Source organism: Bison bison, unplaced genomic scaffold, assembly GCF_000754665.1.
Source record: "Bison bison bison isolate TAMUID 2011002044 unplaced genomic scaffold, Bison_UMD1.0 scf7180017864527, whole genome shotgun sequence".
NCBI lineage: Eukaryota > Metazoa > Chordata > Mammalia > Artiodactyla > Bovidae > Bison > Bison bison.
The window spans coordinates 14,427,315-14,442,425 of NW_011495078.1; the positions used below are offsets into that span (position 1 = coordinate 14,427,315).

Consider the following 15,111-nt stretch of genomic DNA (forward strand, 5'->3'; position numbering starts at 1 on the left):
CCATGGGATTGCAGAGTCGGACTGCACTGAACAACTAAGCACTAAAATGCATCCTTGCTGCTACGTATCATCTGTGGCTGTTCATTCACATATTACTTATGGCTGTTCTCCCATTCCTAGTAGTAGTGAGTCATCTGGCCCCCTGAGTCTAACGTATTTTCTATTAGCCCCTTAATAGAAAATATTTGCTGACCCCTGCCTCAGAGTGTAAGGTGAAAACCAGGTGCAAGTGTGATTAAACGTTTCTGACTGTATTCATCTTTAAAAATGGCTGCTAAAATGTTACCCAAATAGTTGGGTTTCCTAGATACTCACTGAAAAAGAAGCTCTCGTTCTGAGTAGACGTCATTATTATGAGTGCATGCTAAGTGGCTTCAGTCATGTCTGACTCTTTGCGACCCTATGGACATAGCCCACCAGGCTCCTCTGTCCATGGAATTTTCCAGGCAGGAATACTGGAGTGGGTTGTCGTGCCCTCCTCCAGGGGATCTTCCCTACCCCGGGATCAAACCCGCGTCTCTTATTTCTCCCCCATTGGTAGGCAGGTTCCTTACCACTAGTGACACCCGGGAAGCCCGTCATTATTATAGCTGTACCTGAATTTCTCCCGTTTTACTGTTTTGCAGGAAAGCAAGTGGACAGCTCGTGTTCAGGCTCTTCATCAAGAACACAAGAAAGAAAAGAGCCGGGTAAGATAAAGAAATGATTGGCCTATAAAAAGTGGGTCTTTCCGAAAAGAGTATTTGTTCTCTTTATAATAAAGATAAGATTTGTCCACAAACAATTTGTAGAGAAATGTATAACAAAAACTTAAATTACTTATAATTTGAATACCAAAGATAACCAGTGCTACTGCTTTGTTATAATTTCTTCAGTCTTTTTGATGCTGTAAATATGCTTCTTTAGGTATAGAAGCCCATTTATATACTTTGTCTCACAGTTTTAAAATTATGCTTTATATCTATAATTTTATACATTTTAATTTAATATATCCTAAGCATTTTTGATTTTTTTTAATGACTCCATGATGATCTTATTGATGTATCATCAGTTATTTAATCTCTTCTTCATTGTTGATTACCTATTTCTAATTTTTCTACATTACAGAGTGGCGATCTAAGTTTTGAATACAGGCCTACCTTGTTTTATTGCATTTTGCAGATAATTGTGTTTTTTTATAAATTGAAGGTTTGTGGCAACCCTGCATTGTCAGATGATTCATTTTTTAGCAATAAAGTATTTTTAGTTAACATGTACATTGTTTTTTAAGACATAATGTTATTGCACACTTAATAGGCCACAATGTAGTGTAACATAACTTTTACATGCAGTAGGATACTAAAAAATTCATGCAACTCATTTTGTTGCAATTTGGCTCTATTGCTATGATCTGGAACTTAATCCACAGTATCTCCAGGTCTATCTATAAAAATGAGGATTGTTCATATTAAAGTCACTTTTTAAGTCATTTAATGAAAACAAAAATTAATTGTAACACCTATTTCCTTTCTGCTAGGTACATCAGAAATTTAAGTGTTAAGATGCTTTTATAATAGTGCAAAAATATAAAATAAATTTATTTGAGATTTTTAGGTAGGAAAACATCTGTTTATTTTTTCACTTTAAATTGTATGTGTTTTGTAGTCCTTTGTATCCCCTTTTGGGCAAACAGGATAGACTGGGTGGCTGATAAACAACAGAAACTTATTTCTCATGGTTCTATTGCTCCAGCAATTGGACAGAAAGAGTTTGTTAAAGGGGAATAGTGGCTGGGCTATGAGATATAACACCCAATTCATTTCTCCAACTTAACCCACCCTTCTGAGCTCCAGACGCAATAGCCAGCTTGGTACTCGGCATCTGCACAACTTCTTAAATGTGATGTGTCTAAAATGAAGTCCTTGGGTTTATTCCCAGACATCTTTTTCTTTTTGGTTGATGGCATCCTCGTCCAGTCAGATGCAGACATTGATTCCCATCTCCTCCTCAACTCCCAGTTCCAGGCTATTGATGGGTCCTGCCAAGTATCTCATATCCATGTTCTTCCGGACATTTCTATGGCTTCCATTGCTTCTCCACTGAGCTCCCAGCATTTCTAAAAGGGCCCCCTATCCTGTCTCCCAGTTCCAGCCTTCCTCTCTTGTAATCTACTCTCTGCAGAGCAGACAGAACAACCTGGCTGCTCAGCTTGTCCTGATCCTCTCTCTTAACCTACTATTTTAGCTATGATGGCCTTCTGGTAATTTATAGAACACGCAGCCTTTTCCTCCTTGTACATGTGGTATTTTACTTCTGGGAGGTCCTTCCCCTTGCTCCTGGCTCCTTCCCCTCTGATTTCGTTTTCTCTGAAAGTGAAAGTGTTAGTCACTCAGTCGTGTCCTACTCTGTGTGATCCCATGGACTGTAGCCCACTAGGCTCCTCTGTCCATGGAATTCTTCAGGCAAGAGTACTGGAGTGGGTTGCCATTCTCCTCTTCTCCAGGAGATCTTCCCGACCCAGGGATCTCCTACATTGCAGGCAGATTCTTTACCGTCTAAGCCACCAGGGAAGCCCTAGTTTTCTCTGCTGTGTTGCAAATTACCACAGATTTAGTATGTCACAGTTTCCATGGGATAGAAGTCCAGGCACAGCTTAGCTGGGTCTTCTGCTTGGGGTTTCACGAGCTGCATTGGAGGTGTCAGCCGAGCTGTCTCCTCTGGGGCTCTGGGGCCTCTTCGAAGCCTGTTCAGATGGTTGGCAATGTGCAGTTCCCCACGGTCAGCTGTGGGAGTGAGGGTGGAGTGAGACCCTCAGCTCCGAAGTTCACAACCTGACTGTGACTTCTTCATGGCCAATAGGAGAGCATCGCTCCTGCCTTCATTCTCCTTTAAGACACTTGAAATCACCCAAGACCACTCCATCCAGGGAAGCGATCCTCTCCCTTAATTATTGTCTTCACTTCACAAGTGTAACTCTGACTGATAACTATTTAAAGTAGTTTATTTGTTTACTTGTTTATTGTCTGTCTGTCCAGCCAGATCATTACCCTTTCGAGGGAAGGGCTCTGTTTACTCCTGCATTCTGTTCCCAGAATCTAATACTGTTCCTGAAATGTGCTCGTTGTTCTTGTTCAGTTGCTCAGCTGTGTTTGACTCTTTGCAGCCCCACGGACTGCAGCGTGCCAGGCTTCCCTGTCCATCACCATCCCCCTGAGTTTGCTCAAACTCATGTCCATTAAGTCAGTGATGCCATCTGACCATCTCATCCTCTGTCCCCCCACTTTTCCTCCTGCCCTCAGTCTTTCCCAGCATCAGGGTCTTTTCCAGTGAGTTGGCTCTTTGCATCAGGTGGCCAAAGTATTGGAGCTTCAGCTTTAGCATCAGTCCTTCCAATGAATATTCAGAGTTGATTTCCTTTAGGATGGATTGGTTGGATCTCCTTGCAGTCCAAGGGACTCTCAAGAGTCTTCTCCAACACCAGAGTTTGAAAGCATCAATTCTTAGGGGCTTACTAAATATTTGCTAAATGAATGCAGAAGGTTGATAGGTGGCCAACAAGGGGATCACTCAGCCTTTTTTTTTTTTTTGTGGAGAGAGAGATGCTGATTGTAGGGGGCAGAAGAGCAGGGTGGAAAGAGCTGTCTTTTAGTGTGAGCGTGATATATGAATCCAGGTCCTCTTAACCTCGGGTCCCTGCTTATCTGCCGCGCTGCCTTGCTCGCCTGTCATTCTCGAGGCACTTAGCCAGCAGGGGAGGGAAACAGCCAGTGACAACTTAGAGCAGTTGCTTTTCTGTAAGAACCCTGAATCTTTCCTTTGAGATGCTCTAAGGCAGCAGTTCCCGAGACTCTTTTCTAAAATGTCCCCGCCCAACTCCACTCTCTGAGTGTCTGATTCGGCAGGTAAGTCTGGGACATGCAGAGTTTGGAAAAAAGTAAACACCAATAACAATGGCAGCAGACCCCAGATCATTGTGTTTCAGATCCATGGTGTGAACCACTGCTCTTATGATTTGAAGTCCTACTTTTATTCTTCAAGGCGTCTTTAGCACATGGGGGTTTAGGGACAGAAATTCAGGTTTCGTTTTCAATAGGGGATTTTAGCCCTTGCTCCTTTAAGCCTCTTGCATTCCAGGCAGCTGTGGGAATTTCAGTGGCTTTCTGGCTAGACTACTGTGTAAGCTGTAGAGTTTTCCACTTGGCCCCTGCAGGTGGTGACAGAGAGGAAGGGAAGGTCTGGTTCTGAGGGAGGCACCTCGCCCCGTGTGCTGGGAGCGTGGAGTTTTGGTGCTGCCACCAGGCTACGCTGCTCCCTTGTCTGTTGGCTTTGCTTATTCAGAAGCTCCTTGCTTCTCCCTTCATTCCTCCTAAACCCCAGCAGAGGGGCGAATTCCCTCAGGTTTAGTAATCAGTGCCCAAGACCTGACTATCAATTATTCCACATGATTGGTGCCTACTGTTCCTACAATGCACATATTGTATTTCTCTGCTTACAGGAAGTTGCATTTGCCAACTTTTTATTGCTTTACCTAAATTCTTGGCAGTCTTTTTTTTTTTTTTTTTGGTTTTGTTTTAAAATAACAGTGGTAGGAGTTCAAAGGGAACCACAGGTAAACGGTGGCACACCCTTTTCCGCCCAACAGAAGACTCTCAGAGCTCGGGACGTTGTGGAATGGTCACGCGGTAAAAGGACAGCAGAATGGAGTGATGTGGCTGGTAGAGAAAAAAAATGTAAAACTCGCAGTGGTAGAAAGTCACAAGAAGTGAACTCTAGGACTTCCCCTGGTGGTACAGTGGATAAGAATCTGCCCGCCCATGCAGGGGACACAGGTTCGATCCCTGGTCCGGGAGGACTTCATGTGCCACAGGGCAGCTAAGCCCATGTACCTGCACTCTAGGGCCCGAGAGCCGCAACTCCTGAAGCCCACGTGCCTAGAGCCCGTGGTCCACAACTGGAGAAGCTACTGGAATGAGAAACCCAGGCACTGCAATGACGCGTAGCCCCTGCTCGCCCCAACTAGAGAAAGCCCCCCTGCAGCAATGAAGACCCACTGCAACCAAAACTTAATGAATTAATTAATTAAAAAAGGAAAAGAAATGAGCTCCAGGGCCACCAGCTTTTTGAAATAACTTCTGGCTAGTCCCCATCTTAGACTAGCACATTCCTCTCTCAGCAGACTCTTTCTGTACCTTCTTGGTCAATTCTTAATTCCAGTATCAAAAGGATGCCATCCCATCATTTTTCTTATGTCCTCCTTCTTTTTGGGTCCTGCAATGAGTCCCCATATTGTTGATCCTAAACCTCCCCCCGAGACCTCTGGACATTTTTATTAGCTTCTCCTACTTTCCTGCTCAGGATTTCCCAGACTGTTTTGTGGGGGGCATTCTTACAGTGGTCTCTGAAAATGTGGGGAAGGTTCTTGAAAGTGTTTTTCTGCCATTGAGATTGTTGGCATCCATTGGGATATGTAAGGTTTCTTTCTAGTCTTTACTCAGGTAACCTTTGTAACTTGGTTCAACCTGTGGTTTGTCCGGCCTCATATGAGCACACAGCCCTTCAGAGAGAAGATCCTGCTATGTATTGATGGAGAGCTTTAACTTTTTGTTGTTGTTTTTGTTATGTGTCTGTTAAATGTAAATTAGATTGTTTTTAGAGTACTTTTAGGTTCACAGAAACGTTGAAGAGGAAATACACAGAGTTCCCAAATACCCCGCCCCCCACACCCCTGCCATGTACAGCCTCCCGCATTATCAACACCCTTACCAGAGTGACACATTTGTTACAACTGGTGAACCTGTATTGATATGTCATTATCCCCCAAAATCCACCATTATTTTAGGGTTCATTCTTGTTCACTCTTGTGAATAAGGATTCCCAAGTGGCGCATTGGTAAAGATCTGTCTGCCAATGCAGGAAGTGCAGGAGACACGGGTTCCGTCCCTGGGTCAGGAAGATTCCTTGGAGGAGGAAATGGCAGCCCGATCCAGTACTCTTTCCTGGGAAATCCCAAGGACAAAAGAGCCTGGCGGGGTACAGTTCATAGGGTCACAAAGAGTCAAACAAGACTGAGCAGCTAAGCATGCATACACAATTTCTTAACACATCTCGTGACACAGACACTAAGTTTGAGAGTGTGGACTTGGAAGACAGGAAAGCTGAGGTCTAGGCTCTTCCCTCCTCCAGCTGTCTGCATGTGGGTCAGCTACTTACCTCTCTAGACCTGAGTTTCCCCATCTGAACAACGGGGTCAAAACATGTATCCATGATGCTGTGGTGTAGGTTCAACAAGATGTGCTTAACGTTTTAGCCTCTAAAATGTGTTGAGTCTTTGTTTAAAAAACAAACGAACCTCTCCAGTTAGGAAATGCTGCTCCAGGCTCTCTTTGTGCGCCTCTCAACACAGTTACCCACCTTTTCTGACCTGCAGGTCCCTGTCTCCATTCCCAGGCCACAGGCTTGGAATATCCTTCGTGCCATTTACCAAGGGTTTTTTCTCCTCCTTTTAAGCAACATCTGAAATTGCTTTAAGAATGTTTCCTTGAATTTTTGAAACCAAATTCTTGTATTCTTTTTCAAAAAATATTTAGTTAATTAATTTGGCTGGGCTGGGTCTTAGTTGCAGCATGCAGGATCTTAGTTGTGGTCAGTGGGATCTAGTTACCTGACCAGGGATCAAACCGAGGTCCCCTGCATTGGGAGCACGAATCTTAGCCTTGACCACCAGGGAAGTTCTTTTCTTGAATTCTTGTCCAGAACTGATACTCCCTCTAGAGATGAATCTGTGCATCTTTGGATCTATCTGCCCTGTGCTTCCCTTCCTTCTCTTCCCTTCCTCCATCCATCCTTTCCACCCTCTCTCTACCCTTCTCCCTCCTCTCTTCCTCTTTTCCTCAACCCCCAACCCCCTTTCATTTCTCAATGAATATTTATTGAGAACCTGCCAAGGGACAGAGACTGCTAGGTGTATAAAATAATTAAGTTGGGCTCTCTGGCTGGGGGAGTATGCTTTCCAGCTGGGATGATATGTGTGGACTTGTAAGGACAGGACTGCCTGGGGTCGGAGTTGCTCTGCGGGTGGCCCGGTCCATTATCCTCACTCCACCCCATGTGGTTTCATGTAATGGGTTACTATGCGGTTCACATGATCAGTGTTGTCTATTTTGGACCATGAGCTCCCTAGGAACAGAGATGAAGCCCCCTGTAACAGCCAGGGCCTTGGGGACACGGTGATCAGAGAGTTAGTCAATGTGCAGATGACGTAAGCCAGTGAGAAGGCGGGGTGTGTACATACAAACTGCAGAAAGAAGAAATTTACATGCAGGTTCCATATGGATGCCTTTCTTCCTCGTTTTCTTGCAGCTCCTGTCACATATAGAGAAACTTCGAACTTCAATGATAGACGATCTAAATGCAAGTAATGTCTTCTACAAGAAAAGGATAGAAGAGTTAGGGCAGAGGCTCCAGGAACAGAACGAGCTGATCATCACTCAGAGACAGCAGGTATTTTGGTGTATATATATTGGCACCATTTTTCTGTAACCAGTGCAACTTATTTAAGAACATATGTCTTTAGAGCATTTGTAAGTTGGATAAGATGAAGATAGAATATATTCCCACCCCACCGTGGTTGTTTGTCCAAGTCAATAAAATAATTTTTTAAAAGGTATTTTTGAAATACTATAGAGCAATTAGATTTTTTCAGTTAAAAATCAGGATAAATGTGAAGGCACCTAAGAATTTCTTTCGCTAATTCCTTTGAGAAGCGGCTGAATCCAAATGCTGCTTTTCTAAAACTTTTGTCTCCATGTCATTAAAGTCCACATGTCCTGTGTCTTTGGGGCATTTAGTGAAAAGGTTCATTTACTGAGCTGAGTATCTGTTGATCATCCAGTACATCCCTGTCTAGTTTCAAACATGGATCGCTGAAAGACTCTTCTTCTTTACAGATTAAAGAGTTCACCAGTAAACCGTTAAACAGTGTCAGTGAACCCAAAGGTAAGTGGACCAGGATCCCAGTGCTGAAGGCAAGGTGGGCCATCCTAACAGTGTTCTGAACATTGGTGAATGTGGGGCTGAGACAGTTCATGGGTGCTAAGATGACATTCCTCTAGTTATTTTGACTTGGGAGCTCTGTTACCACAACCCAGAGAGTTGAAGAATTTCAAATACCTAATCTGTCATCAAATGGTCTCCTGTGCTTTTTATCAGAGTATTGTTATGCACATAATACATGCTCAGTAACTGTACCCTTGGATGAATGTGCAGTTAGATGACTTAGGATTAAAAGCACAGAGTCCAGAGGCAGGCTGGGTTCAGCTCCCATCTCTGGCACTTTGTAGCTTTGTGAGCCTCTGCCCCAGTTTCCTCAGCTCAGAAGCTGGAATATTAGTAGTATTTACATCATAGACTTGTTATGAGGATTAAATGGGAAAATGTATAAAGAGCACCTGTTAAATACTCATCAGTGTTGGCTATTGTTATTGATAGTAAACTCTTAATTATCCTAAAGTGCTATGGAGGCTTGATGCGCGATTCTTTGTCATGGTCGGCTGGGGTTGAGGGTTTGCTCTAAGCATAGTAGGGGGATATACAGCCTACTGAAAATAGCAATGATAGCCACCCATTTCCACAACATTCAGGAACTGGTCTAGAAGCGGGACTGGGAGTCAGAAGTATAGTCTCCCATCATAGCATCAAGCTTGCCTTCTGCCTGATTGCCTTCTGAGTGGTCCCAGTCTTGGTTCCCATCTGTCTCAGATAGTAGGGCATCTTTGTCTACTTGAGGGATGCCAACTAGGAATTGGTACTGGGTGTATGGGTTGCATTTCCTCCCTGTTTCTGGGGTCATGAGAAATGCAGGCATGTCTTGGAAACATTGCAGGTTCAGTTGTAGACCACTGCAATACAACCGGTAATCACAATACAGCGAGTCACACCATTTTTTTTATTTTCCAGTGTATATGAGTTATGCTTATACTATACCATAGTCTGTTAAGTGTACAATAGCGTTATGTCTAAAAAAATGCACATATACTGTATTGCTAAAAATGCTGTCACCTGACAACACAGAGTTGCCGCAAACCTTCAATTTGTAAAAGTGCGGTATCTTCAAAGTACATTAAAGTGCAGTAAAATGAGATTGGCCTGTATGTTGACCTGCACACTTGGTTTCCTTGTTTTAAGATCAAGTTTTGGGAAGAGTGGTAGTTTCCTGTAACTTCTCTTGAAATAGTTACAGTTCAGACAATTAGGAATACCTGAATAATTGGGATAAATATTTGAAAAATAATTTTAGAAAAAGTTAACTTTGAAGGGATTTATGTTAAACATCTTTGTTGGGTAAGTCACTACATGTTGATACATTTCATGTATTGTATTTTTGGGGAAAATATTAGGATGTACACTAGCAAACTATAACCCATAGCTTGTGGGTTTTGTTATTAATTTATCTTTTTTTATTTCAGGGAATCTTTTAACCTGGCAAACTTTTGAATCTAAGCCAACTGCCCCAACTGTACCAAGTAAGTTTCTGTAATAGGCTCAGGGTTCTAAAGATAGTTTTAAAGTGCTTAAACCCATATATAACTTCTGCTTATTCTTTTTAGAGATGATTCTTGGAACATCAGTGTGTCTGGAGATTACATAATGATCTATTTTGATTCCTGGCCTTGACCTGGTTCTAAAACCCACTATTATAAATGTCCGTGTGGTTTTGTGGTGGTTTTGGTTAGCCATACCTATTACCTTAACAGTTTGCCTAATAAAGGAATGGCTAAAAATTCTTTGGCGTCACCCCGGTGTGTGCTCTGGGTTTCCCAAGGCAAAGCACTGTGACGATATGACTGTGTGTCGTGACCACCACATTTTGGCATCTCTGAGACCCCGTGCTGCAGGGTTTGACCCAAGGCCCTTGGGTCAGTCACTCACAAAGTCACAGCACCGCTGTCTTCCAGAGCTGTCAGGATTTGGCTAGAATCCAAAAAGACATCATCTGTACAGTTGAGAAATGGATGGATTGTCTTCTTAATATTAGTTGAAATATTTTTGTTCCATTCAGGAAAGCGTGTGAACAGGATCTGAATACTAAGGGAGGGCCTGCCCCGAGGCCGGGCACGGAACGGCCACGCATGTGGGCCCAGGACTTGTAATGATGAAAGGACACTGATGAGCATGTTTGGGAACTGGGCACAATTGACTGGAAAGGGCTGATGGTTTTAAATGCTCAACTGCTTCTTGAGGCCTGTTGATGTTGGTCCTGGAAGCTGAAGAGGTTGAGAGATGCTGAGGAGGAGAGGGCAGTTGAAGAGCAGTAGAGCTAAGGGGAGAACAGAAGCATTTCAGAGAAGTATGGAAAAACTACAAGACATTCAATTATTATTGTTTATATTTTAATTATACTTAGCACAATACGGGGGAGCCTGGTGGGCTGCCGTCTATGGGGTCACACAGAGTTGGACGTGACTGAAGTGACTTAGCAGCAGCAGCAGCAGCAGCACAGTATTGGAACTGTCATGCTAAGTTGCTTCAGTTGTGTCTGACTCTTTGCGGCCCCATGGATTGTAGCTCGCCAGGCTCCTCTGTCTATGGGATTTCCCAGGCAAGAATACTGGAGTGGGCTGCCATGCCCTCCTAACAGGGGATCTTCCTGACCCAGGGATTGAACCTGCACCTCTTAGTCTCCTGCATTATTAGCAGGTGGGTTCTTCACCACTAACACCACCTGGGAAGCCCATTGAAACGATAACATGTTCCAATAAAACTTTATTTAGAAAAACAGGCAGGTGTTGGTGTGTCTTATAGACTGTAGTTTGTCAAACCTGGATCTAGCTTAGCAAGTTGCAGATGGGTTCGAAGGCCATATTTCCAGAATCGTTAGCAGTTTACCCATAGTTAGAAGTTGAACACTTTTACACTAGCCATTGTAAAGATGAAATTGTATGCCTACAGGGGTAGCTAGGGCTTGTGACCAGTATTTCTTAGATAGGATTAGAATTAAAGATCTGTTTTTAATAAGCTATGGAAAGAGTCAATAAACTAATAGACAAATAGTTGAGAGAGGAACCTCAGATAGAAATTTTCAGTATTAGAAGAGAGGCTGTGGAATCTAATTTTCTGAGATATTTTGACGAATGTTCAGTCTTACTTGAATCAGGTATACTCTTCTAAAGGCTGTAGGTGAATTAATGCCTTTAAAAGGTGTCTTTCAGCCCAGTGATTGGGATAGTCTTATAAATTGGTTTATTGTACATGAACATCCATAGCAGCATTATTCTTAATAGCCCCAAAGTGGAAAAAGCCCTAATGGCCATCAACTAATGAATAGATAAATAAAACGTGGTTTATCTACAAAATGGAATGTTATTTGGCAATAAAAATACATGCTAATGCTGACACGTGCTTCAACATGGATGAAACATGAAAACATGATGCTAAGTTAAAGTAAGCAGACTACAGAAGGTCGCATAACTAATTATATGATTCCATTTATAAGTAAAGACCAGAATAGGCAAATCCATAGAGATCAGATCAGATCAGATCAGTCGCTCAGTCATGTCTGACTCTTTGCGACCCCATGAATCATAGCACGCCAGGCCTCCTTGTCCATCACCAACTCCCAGAGTTCACTCAGACTCATGTCCATCGGGTCAGTGATGCCATCCAGCCATCTCATCCTCTGTCGTCCCCTTCTCCTCCTGCCCCCAATCCCTCCCAGCATCAGAGTCTTTTCCAATGAGTCAGCTCTTCTCATGAGGTGGCCAAAGTACTGGAGTTTCAGCTCCAGCATCATTCCTTCCAAAGAAATCCCAGGGCCGATCTCCTTTAGAATGGCCTGGTTGGATCTCCTTGTAGTCCAAGGAACTCTCAACAGTCTTCTCCAATACCACAGTTCAAAAGCATCAATTCTTCAGCGCTCAGCCTTCTTCACAGTCCAACTCTCACATCCATACATGACCACAGGAAAAACCATAGCCTTGACTAGATGAACCTTTGTTGGCAAAGTAATATCTCTGCTTTTGAATATGCTATCTAGGTTGGTCATAACTTTCCTTGATAGAAAGTAGATCTTTGATTGCCCGGGCCTGCAGGGAGGGAGAGATGGGGCTAATAAACGTGGGTATTTGGGGAGGTGTACATGTAATGAGTATGTTCAAAAACTTGAGAGTGGTTGTGGTTGTACACCTCTGTGACTGTATTAAAACCCACTGACTTGTATATTTGAAAAGGGTGGATTGTATATCAAATTGTTATAAATTTGGTTTAGGTTAGTTGGTGCTATCTTTGTCATTTGAAACATTTGTCCCCTCATGATCTGTATATTAATATACCTTGACTAATTTGATGAATACTCAGTTTATCCTCATGTTCAGATGTAGATGCTGTAAATACAGGACCCTGTAATTACATTTTTATGCTTTTTCAGTGAATGCCCCAGCCGCCCAGACACTGGATGCGAAGTCAAGTCTACCAATGGCACATGGTAAGTTTCAGCAAAGTCTCAGCGTTTTATATACAGTTTCCACCTGAGTTAGATAACTTATTAACTGCAAAGTGCTTCTGTGGGGGTTATTTATGCAAACAAAACATTTTGATGAATGCAGAACAGTTAATAAAACTGCAGTCTTCCTATGTAATGTTACTATGAACTAGTCAAACCTACCAGGCATAAAGTAGAAAATGTATCTATTGCTGGGCTCACAAGTAGAGATTTTTAACTCTGAGTAGTTCTTGGAGCATCTGTGATTTTTGGTGGAAAGTAGTAGGTATCGGGTAAAAGGGTGACTTTCCTACTAGACCAGCCAACCAGCACATGCCACAGGGCATACGCGATTGTTTGTATAACTTTCAATGTGGAAGCCAGTCACCTTTTTTAAGCAAACAGTTTCAGGGATTGGTTGAGAAAATCTAGAAAAGACACGTGATGGAAACCAAAGGAAAAAGTAGGACCCCCTGGATGAAATTACTGCCAGGATCCAGGTCTTGGACCAGGTCACAGGGTAATAATTGTTATTAACATGATCCAGTAGACAGGGTGAATATTTATAAACATATTTTTATACAACTAAGGTACTAGCAGTTTTTATGGTATGTTTTCAATATATTGTTTTCCTGTGGTCTGCTGTGTGTTAAGTGATTTAAAGTGGGAGGGGGACCATCTTTGTCCTGTCTTACCTACAAATGTTTCTGGAATCTAATGATTACTTTATTCCACTTCTCTATTTAGCCTTTTACTTTGGACTTAAATCCATGGCCAGCTGAGTTGGATTTTTTGTCTTCAGAAATATTGTGGTTCACGTATGATGGCCTTTTGTAATTATTCTCTTTACTCACTGACTGATTCATGAAGTGTTTACTGCCCCTGATTTTTTTTCTAAGATCATTTCAGGGGGATTGGTTCCCTTGGGCATGTGTTTGTAATACGTAATGCATAAATTCTTCACATATTGGATGTTATCTTCAAGTGTTTAGAACATGCAGGGTTTTTTTCCTTTGAACCAGTAACAGAGAGAAATATATGAATATATTCAATATGAATTATATATGAATATAGGAGGAAATCATTTCTAACAATTATTGTCTATTCATATTATTTATGTCAGGTTAATATCTCTCTGTTGCCTCCTTTTTTAGGGTTGATTTTTATAAGGCATTGCTGGCTATTTCTTTTTGTATATCAACATGTATTTTAGTTTCTTTTGTTTCCCCTTTGTTTTTGCTAGCTTCCTATCTGACATTATATGAGGGCTGTGTTTTCATTGTTTTATATTTTCGGTGCCCGAGCAGGGACACGTATGGTAGGCATGGAATGCTATCTGGGGCTGATTCCAGGGTCCCAACAAGTCTGTCAGTTTTAGAGCATCGTGTTCCATGTGGATCCCGCCCTGCCCAGGCTGGGGCTGCATGAATTAGCCATGCTCCCTTGCTGGCATCTGCTGCGATTGAAATGCTCATTTTAAATGCCAGCCTGGCATGAGGCCCACAGCCCTTGGATTGGGATCAAAGCTGATTTGTGGGCATCTCAATGGTTAGGAGTGAGGACCCGGCTTGGCGGGGGCCCACTGCCCCCGCCCCAAGGCATGGCAGCTTCCCAAGGTGCTGGGGGTTGGGGGGCAGGAGGTTGGAGAGGACAGGGAGGGTTGGTCACGGATTGCACAACATTAATTAGCCCAGCTTCCTCTCTGTCTTTCCTTTTGTTCTATCATAAACCTCGATGAGGTCCTTTACCATGAAAAATCTCATGATTACTCACCAGCTGAGGTTGGGTTCCCCGAGACACAGGCTGCGGGGTGGAGGTTTGCAGGTGAGATTTGGGCACCGCTCTCAGATGACACCCGTGAGAGAAGCAGGGTTGGGTGTTAAAGGGACGTTGATCTCAGAGGCAGCTGCAGTAGAGGTCTCAGCAGGTCTGACTGGGGGTTTTAGAGCTGGGAGAGGCATTCTGGAGTTGTCCAGAGTCGAGGTGAACACTTATAAGATATGTGTTGCCCTAGGGAGAGGGGTACTAGCTGCTCCTCTCCGTGGAGACAGGCAGAAATTAGCAGCAAAAGGTGGCAGGAGAGCACTGGATGTGAATTATTGGTGCCAATGAATTTGTTGACAGAGTGGGGAATGTGCAGAAGAGATTGGAGGGATGCTGGTTGAGGTTGCTTATGGCAACCACTGAGTGATAGACTGAAGCTATTTGGGTCTTTCTTGTGGCATTTCATAGCTGTTGAATGTTCAGAGACTGAGCATGGCAGGATTGGAGAGCTGGGCTGTAGGAAGAATTCAAAGAATCTGAGCTGGGAGATCAGTTGGTGATGTTAGACATAGTCTGAGAGATTCCTAGTCTGTCCTTGAATGGTCTCCTCTCCTTTTTGACAGGCTTCCCAGGTGGCTCAGTGGTAGAGAATCTGCCTGCCAAGCTGGAGATGTGAGTTTAGTCCGTAGGTCAGGAAGATCCCCTGGAGAAGGAAATGGCAACCCACTCCAGTATTCTTGCCTGGAGAATCCCATGGACAGAGGAGCTTGGTGGGCTACTGTCTGTGGGGTTGCAAAGAGTCGGATACAACTGAGCAACTAAGCAACAAGAGATTCCTTACCTAGGGATTGGGGTTACAGTGATGAAATGGGAGGGAGTGACCATAACAGCCG

General features: G+C 43.2%; 1 protein-coding gene across 1 annotated transcript in view; it reads left to right on the plus strand.

The window, feature by feature from the left end:
* Positions 1 to 15,111, plus strand: part of DZIP1 (DAZ interacting zinc finger protein 1) — a gene marked incomplete at its 5' end in the record, with an annotated part of 48,805 nt that overhangs the window by 12,693 nt on the left and 21,001 nt on the right. Inside the window, 5 exons of the mRNA XM_010831561.1 lie at positions 627 to 689; positions 7,339 to 7,479; positions 7,926 to 7,974; positions 9,444 to 9,500; positions 12,401 to 12,457. Of these exons, the coding sequence (XP_010829863.1) occupies positions 627 to 689; positions 7,339 to 7,479; positions 7,926 to 7,974; positions 9,444 to 9,500; positions 12,401 to 12,457 (367 nt within the window). The remainder of the gene's footprint in view (positions 1 to 626; positions 690 to 7,338; positions 7,480 to 7,925; positions 7,975 to 9,443; positions 9,501 to 12,400; positions 12,458 to 15,111) is intronic.